This window comes from Aptenodytes forsteri, unplaced genomic scaffold (genome assembly GCF_000699145.1).
Source record: "Aptenodytes forsteri isolate BGI_AS27 unplaced genomic scaffold, ASM69914v1 Scaffold853, whole genome shotgun sequence".
In the NCBI taxonomy this organism is placed as follows: Eukaryota; Metazoa; Chordata; class Aves; order Sphenisciformes; family Spheniscidae; genus Aptenodytes; species Aptenodytes forsteri.
Window position 1 is genome coordinate 1,078 of NW_008795529.1, and position 7,722 is coordinate 8,799.

Consider the following 7,722-nt stretch of genomic DNA (forward strand, 5'->3'; position numbering starts at 1 on the left):
CTGCGGGGCACGTGCCCTCGCCCCCTCTCCCTCCTGTAATCTCAGAGGAGATGCGAGATGCCCGGCAGCAGCCGCTGGCAGGACGGACGGACGGACGGACGGCCTCTCCCTCCGTGGGTTTGTAATCTCAGAGGAGATGCGGACGAGGCAGGAGGGGAAGCGGTGCCGTGTTCCCCTCTCCCGCGCCGCCTTACGGGCGTTAACGTACCCGTAAGTAAGCAAATCTCCAAAAAAAAAAAACCCCAAACCCCATCAAATTGGTTGCTGCCGTTAAGAACTTCTCATCTTTAACGGGCTGACGCGTGGCAGGCATCGTTAACGCGCCGCTCCTCGGAGACGGGGCGAAATGGAGAGGAGCGCCCTTCTCCTCGCGCCGGATAACGACGGGTGCCGACTAATTGCCGTTTTTCCCTCCCGGCAGCCTTCCGTTGAAAGCTCGTCGTCCCGAGACCTCCCCTCGCCGCCGTGCCGGCGGCACTGCGCCGTGAGGGGTCGGAGACCTCCATGCCCATAGGTACGTGCCTGGGTTTCGGGTTTCCTGGCCCCGGGAGCACCCGGCGCTGGTCAGAGTCGCCCCCGTGGGTGACGTTCGGGGGTCAGGTGGGGTTTTTCTTAGAAATAAGAATAAAATTGCCGCGGTGGAGAGGTAATGTCAGTGCTGGCCCGGGCCTGGGTCTCCGGTGGCGCCGGAGAAGAGCAGACCTCGGTTTTTAATGAAAAAGTACTTCACAATTCCCTAACCTTCCTCGAAGTACGCTGTTTATTTTGGTTTTTCTCCTGGAAAAGCCGGCGCCAGGGGTGCAGCTCCTGCTCGAGCGGGGCCGAGTCGCCTGTTGGTAGGCGGGTAGCGTCCCACCGTTCCTCTCAAAAACGCTTCATTAGTCCTCGCTTCCTCGTTAGCTGTGGCAAGGGGAGAGGGAAACGGCTCCTGCAGCCTTTGTTTTCCTCCGGGGGTGGAAAAAGAGAGAGATTCCCGAGGGCTGGAAGGACTTAACCGGGGGATAAATCCCTGCCTCGGGTCGCGGGTGCCTGCGGGCGGGCCGGCCGGCCCCTCGGCCCAGCTCCCCTCCGCGTGGAGGCGAGAGGCTCTGCAGCTGTAAAAGCTGAATTTTCACGGTACCTGGCGCTGGCGCAGCTGCCTGGCGGAGCGACGCGCTGGGAACTGCAAAAAAAAAAAAAAAGAGCGAAAACGGCCGCCCCGCGTCGCGTTTCGGTTCCCTTTACCGTTTGTGCCTGCGAACGCCGAAACCCCCGGCGCCGTTGCCCCTCGAGGTCCTGTCGCTGTTCCCCTTCCTGAGGCTAGCGAGGCAGCGGTCAAACGATTCGAGAAGCGCCGGCGAGTGACGTGAGTATTGAATGTCCTTTTCTTTTACGTCGGGAAACCTAAAGCCTGAAGAGCTGTAACGTTTTTGGTTTTTGTTTTTTTTTTTTTAAAAGACAAGAGCCGTGCCTGCGTCCTTTGAAAGCCGCTTCGGGAGCGGGATCGCCCGAGAAAAAGGCATCCCCAGAGCGGAGGCGAGCGTACGGCTTTTCACGAGCACCCAAAAGACCTTTTAATAGATGAAGGGTGCGTCCGTGCGCCTCCGAGGACGTGTCCTGCCCTCCCGCCCGAGCGTGGGACGGCCCGTGTCGATATTTGGGGAAGTTTCCCTCCCCGACGGCTGCTCCGTGTCCTGGGAATCGCCGCCGTTTTGCTCAAGTCGGGATTTTCCAGCAGGAAACGTGAACTTTGGAGGCCGCCTACCCTTTTGCGGCCCACGGATCCTTAAGATTATTAAATCCGTGGGTTTGGCGCTGCTATGGAGCCGGACGGATTTAGGACGAGGGGAAAGGGAAGTTTTTAGGCGCGTTCTTGCTTTTTAACAGCCGCTTTGCCACCTTTTTTGTGTGAAAACACACGCGCCTGAATTCCCCTGGCTCCGGGACAAGCGTGGATCCGAGAGCTCCTGCGGTCTGAGGCACGCTCGTTCCCTTCAACGCCGTGTTTGTGGGAAGCGCTTGGCTCCGTCGTGTTTACCAACAGCACGGGAGGAAAATGAAAAATAAACACCCGCAACCTCAAATTGCCGGAACAAATCGGGATGAAACGCCGCCCGGCTCCCGGCTGGCAGAGGCTTCGGAAGGGGAGGGTTAGCGGCTCGGCGAGGGGTCGTCTACCCCCCCCCCCCTCGTTAGGCTTCGTCCTGAGCGCAGAGAGGAGTACGTTAAGTACGGTTGTTCTGGATACCCTGCGCAGCCGGAACGTTATCTCCGGTCACCTCTTAAAATCCTTTTAATTCTCGAGAAATGTCCCTAATTTGCGCCGTGGTGTTTCCGGTGAAGATGTGGAGAGAAGAAGGAAAAAAAAAGAAGAGGAGGAAGCTCTCAAGGTGAATATGGAGGAGCTGTAATATTACCTGACCTTAAAAAAGGAGCATTTCGCCCTTCTGTCGTCCTCCGACCGCAGATGGCAAGCACAAGCCTCACGAATTTCTGTCCCCCCTGAAGCCCGGGATTTCCGCAGATTTCACTCCGGGACGGCGAGCGGCTCCGTTTCTCCGACGCGCGCCGGAGAGCCGCCTCCGCCAGCCGTGTTCTCGGCCCCGCGTCCTCCTCCGTGCCACGCTGCCGCGTTCGCATCCTCCGGCTACGGTCCCCCTTCGCTCTCGCGGCTCCAGCACGCGTCAGAGCCCGAAGCCCGGACGTGGATTTGCCTTCCCAGGCGGTTGCGAGGGTTTACCTGCCCCGGCGTAGCCGGAGCGGATGCTGGCGGCACGCACGCGTGTTTCTTCCCCCGGCCTCACCCCTCGGAAAACCACCCGCTTTGGATGTGACGACGAGGCGTCCTTGTTTTTCACCGGGTTCAACTGCCATCACCTGCCTCGCCAGCAGGTGAATCTTTAATCTGGCTCGGGGAGGGGGGGGGCGAGCGGGGATTTTTACATCCCGCGGAAGCTGCGGCGCGGCTGCGTTTTTAAGTGAAAACGGGGCGGTGCTGCGGATTGCCGTCCCCGCGGCTCGGCCTGACGGGCTCCGCGCGGAGGAGCGTGGTCGGAGCCGAGGACAGGAGCTGTTCTCCTACGCCAACCGGGCGTCGCGCTCGTCGCAACCATCCGCGGTCTGGGGGAAAAAACCAAACAAACAACAAAACCAACCCCACGCTTCCACTTTTCGCCCTGTTTTGAAGTAAAAATCATTCCGGTTTCTGCCATTTCCAAACCCTCGCTGCGAGCGGAGTAGTTCAGCTGGAAGGGACCTGCGGGGATCGTCCTGTCCAGCTGCCTGACGGTCATCGAGGGCGTCGCCGGGATGCGGCTCCTCTCCCAATCTATACCTCCGTCCCAGGCGCGGAGTCGCCGCTTGCTCTCGTTAATTTTCGTGCCGTCGACGATCACCCAATGCTCTGACCTATCCGCGTCCCTCCGCGCGGCCTCTCGTCCCTCCGGAGAGCCGACAGCACCTCCAGATTTAATATTGGCAGCGAACCGGTGCGTTAACTCCTGCCTCCAGATCATCGGCAGAGATATTGAACGGGGCCGGCCCCAGCCAGACGTACCCCCCCGCCTCCGCCGCGACCCTCGGCTCGGCCGGGACCCCCTCGTCTCGCAGCCGGCGTTCGCCCTCGCTGCCCGCAACGCCTCCCGGCCTGCAAAAGTGACGTCGGTCGTAATTATTGGTCAAAAGGAGATCTGCTCCCCGAGCAAATCCCTGGAGGCAACACCCCCCCCGTTGCATCTTTCGTCAAACCTCATTTTAAAGAGGAAATAAATTAAATCTGACGTCACTCGCCAGACGGAGAAGTTCGCTTTCAATTATTTTTTTTTTTCTTTAATTAGTTTGGATTATACTCGCGATTGCGGAAATGAGATTTCCGGCGGCGGGAATAGCGCTTTGGGTGGAAACTGATCCCGCCGTGGGACCGGAGGACGGATTCGGGCTTCTCTGCATCCCCAGCCTGTTCGCTGTAACCGCAAATACGTTTCCGAACGCCGGATTGGGTTGGGTGTCTAATTTTATTTTTCCATAGCTCTTCTGTGCCGTGTCTGAATTAACCAGAAATTCTCGTTTCTTGCGTAAGAGCGACGCTTTTCCGCACAAATTGCCCGTTTAACTTGAATGAGTCTCCGGACCATTTAGGTGCTGGATTTTGACGCTTCCCTGCCCGCTTCCAGCAGGATGTTTTGGCTTAACCCGCGTCGCCGGAGTTACGTTTGCCGGAAGCTGAAGCAAGTGCGAGACGACTTTAAATCGATTTCAACGTCTGCGCACAAAAATCGCTCCCGGAACTGGTATAAAACCACTTCAGTTGGAGAAAAAAAACCCCACTTTCCACGTGGACCGGATAACGGCGCGCTGTCTGCTTCTGCCCAGCCCCCGGGAACAGTCAGTGCTCGCGCCGTGAGGACGATGGGTCTTGTTCCTAAAGCCTCCGGCTTCGCAAAGCCCGCCGGGCTTGGGGTCGTCAGCGTGCTCTCGGTTCGTTAGCGAGGGCTTTGCTCTGGGTAACGTGCCCTGCGCGAGCGAGCACGCGTGCGGACAGCTGCCTGTACCTAACCCTAATTTCCCTTTTCTGTGCCCGGTTTGGGGGCTCTTCCAGGAGCCGCGGCAGCTCCGGCTGAGACGAGCTCTCTGGCGACAGGACCCCCCTCCCGCCGCCCGCTGTGAAAGATGTCGACTCCGGATCCTCCGATGGGAGGAACGCCTCGGCCGGGGCCCTCTCCGGGGCCGGGCCCGTCTCCGGGCGCCATGTTGGGACCCAGCCCGGGACCCTCTCCCGGCTCTGCGCACAGTATGATGGGACCCAGCCCCGGACCGCCCTCGGCAGGACACCCGCTGCCGCCTCAGGGGCCGGGGGGCTACGCTCAGGACAACATGCATCAGATGCACAAGGTGAGGGGGGGGCTTCGGAGGCTGCCGCCGGGCGCCGCCGTCTGGCAGCACTGAAAAAATAGGTGCCGCTTCGGTGGGACGAGGAAGGACGGTTTAGGTAGCTTAGTTTCCCTGTTAATTTTTTTTTTTGGGGGGGGGGGGGGGGGGCCCACATCCTGATTTTTTGAGACGGAAAGTCTGAGAAGTTGACAGTTTATCTCGGAGTTGAGTTTACGCGACTTGCTTACCACAAATATCAGGGTATCGTACCCGTCTCTTCAGCTCGCTTCTGGATCGCGAGTGGGGGCTGAGGAGCTTAATTCCTAAATAAGGAAGGAGAGCGAAACGTCTAATAAAGGTTTTCTCGCTGGGAATTTGGAGCTCAGGGAAAACAAGCCTCCCCCCTCCCTTTCCGTTTCTACCATCGAAGCGTTTGGGGTTTTTTTTGTTTTATTTCATCGTCTAAACCCCCTTTTTCTCAGTTTTTTTTGATCCTCTTCAGCATCATCAGCTGAAAGACCTGGGGAGAAACCCACACGGGCAAAGCGTTTAAGCGATTTCAAGTCTCTCTTGACATCCCCTCGTGCTTATTCCCCTCGCCACCATTTAACGCGGGTGGCTTGCTGTGGCGTGCGGTATTTTGCCAGCAGATGGGTTTTCACTTGGGGGAGGTTGTTGGCAGCGTCTGGAGGCGCACGCTGCGAGTGGCCGATCCTTCGTGCCTTTGGAGCGCGTCTCGCCTCCGCGCAGCCGGCATCGCGCGCTGCAGCCGCCTGTTGCTCGGCTGTCGGCGGTCTCCGGGAACGGTGTAGCCGGGTCTTTGATTTTTGGGGTGTTGCTTTTCTCCCGCAGCCCATGGACTCCATGCACGAGAAGGGAATAACCGACGATCCTCGCTACAGCCAGATGAAAGGGATGGGAATGCGGCCCGGCGGGCACGCGGGAATGGGTCCTCCTCCGAGCCCGATGGATCAACACTCGCAAGGTTGGTTCCTTCAAGAAAAAAATAATCCTTTTGTGGGGACGGGGCTGTGGATCGGTCTGGAGCTCCCAGAGCGTCTGTGGCTCTTTGCTTCCCTCTTCTATTTGCACGGGCGTGGGACGTCCATTAGGACAGTCGTGAAAACGAGCGAAGAATCGCATGAGAAGGTCAAACTGGGGGAAGGACCGTCTGTCCCTCCTCCCTGCCGAGATCGGTGTGGCCTCGTACGCCGAGCGCACCGTTCCCACACAGCTGCTCACGTCCAGGAACTTTGCTTGCTTTAAATCGTTGATTTTGGGGAAGGATTTAGCACTCCGGGGGTTCCCAGGTTTAAAGCAGGTGCAGGCTCCGCTGGGGAGGAGAAGTTTTCTGTGTTGTTTCTTCTTTCTTTTGACTCAGTCTTCCCGTCCCCGTCGCTGCGAGCGCCTTGCTCCCGTCTAACTGGCTCTCTCCCTCCAGGTTACCCTTCTCCGCTCGGCGGCTCCGAGCACGCCTCGAGTCCGGTTCCGGCCAACGGTCCGTCCTCTGGCCCTCAGATGTCCTCAGGCCCCGGAGGAGTCCCCTTGGATGGCACTGACCCCCAAGCGCTGGGGCAGCAGAACCGGGGCCCGACCCCTTTTAACCAGAACCAGCTGCACCAGCTGCGAGCTCAGATCATGGCCTACAAGATGCTGGCCAGAGGCCAGCCCCTCCCCGACCACCTTCAGATGGCGGTGCAGGGGAAGCGACCCATGCCTGGAATGCAGCAGCAAATGCCGACACTACCTCCGCCCTCCGTGTCCGGGACAGGACCAGTGCAAGGACCAGTGCAAGGGCCTGGACCGGGACCGACACCTCCAAACTATAACAGACCTCACGGTGAGCGCTTCTTCGCCGGCTCGGGAGGGACTGGCCTTCCTCCTGGCGGCGGGAGGGTGTTTTACCCCGGTTTATCACAGAATCGTAGAATGGTTTGGGTGGGAAGGGACCCCTAAAGGTCACCTAGTCCAGCCCCCCTGCCGTGGGCAGGGACATCTTCAACTAGATCAGGTTGCTCAGAGCCCCGTCCAACCCCACCTTGAATGTTTCCAGGGATGGGGCATCCCCCACCTCTCTGGGCAACCTGGGCCAGTGCTTCACCACCCTCAGCGTGAAAAATTTCTTCCTTATATTTAGTCTAAATCTACCCCCTTTAGTTTAAAGCCATTCCCCCTTGTCCTGTCGCAACAGGCCCTGCTAAAAAGTCTGTCCCCATCTTTATCAGCCCCCTTTAAGTACTGATAGGCTGCAATAAGGTCTCCCCGGAGCCTTCCCTTCTCCAGGCTGAACAACCCCAACTCTCTCAGCCTTGACCCGGTCTGGCAGGTTTGACCCTCGCCGCTGCCCTGGTGTCGCCCAGTTTGGGTTTTCCGTTTGCGCGTCTCGTAGCCCGTCCCATTCGTGGCCGTTAGCTTGCCAGGGGCTGGGACTTCGGATTCATCCCACCCGGCTGCTGTCGAAGCAGCGAGGCGGGGAGACTCCTCCGGGCGGTTTGGGGTGTGGGAGGGCTGATTCGTCCCCCCGGCGCCCTCTCCCCCCGCCCCCGGGGGCCGGCCCGGGGGGGGGGGGGGTTACGTGCTTGCAAAAAGGCGTACGTGCTGGTCAGGCTCTCCTAAGCGGAAGGGTAAGCTCCTGGTAGACGCACGCAAAGATCCAACATCTTAATGTGTTTTGGTTTGGTTTTTTCCCTTCTTTTTTTCCCTTTTTGCCTTTTCTTTGGCCCTGCTGCAGGTATAGGAGGGCCTAACATGCCCCCTCCCGGACCCTCAGGAGTTCCCCCAGGAATGCCTGGGCAACCCCCCGGCGCCCCCCCCAAGCCCTGGCCGGAAGGTGAGACCCGAGGCTCATTGGCAGCAAAACTGCCTTAAACCGTG

General features: G+C 59.1%; 1 protein-coding gene across 1 annotated transcript in view; it reads left to right on the forward strand.

Annotated features, from left to right (window-relative positions):
* The first annotated feature begins 435 nt into the window (after window positions 1-435).
* Window positions 436-7,722, forward strand: part of SMARCA4 (SWI/SNF related, matrix associated, actin dependent regulator of chromatin, subfamily a, member 4) — a 29,223-nt gene continuing 21,936 nt past the window's right edge. Inside the window, exons 1-5 of the mRNA XM_009282095.1 lie at window positions 436-514; window positions 4,577-4,869; window positions 5,701-5,833; window positions 6,290-6,688; window positions 7,580-7,678. Coding sequence (XP_009280370.1) covers window positions 4,648-4,869; window positions 5,701-5,833; window positions 6,290-6,688; window positions 7,580-7,678 — 853 coding nt within the window. The 5' untranslated portion in view covers window positions 436-514; window positions 4,577-4,647. The remainder of the gene's footprint in view (window positions 515-4,576; window positions 4,870-5,700; window positions 5,834-6,289; window positions 6,689-7,579; window positions 7,679-7,722) is intronic.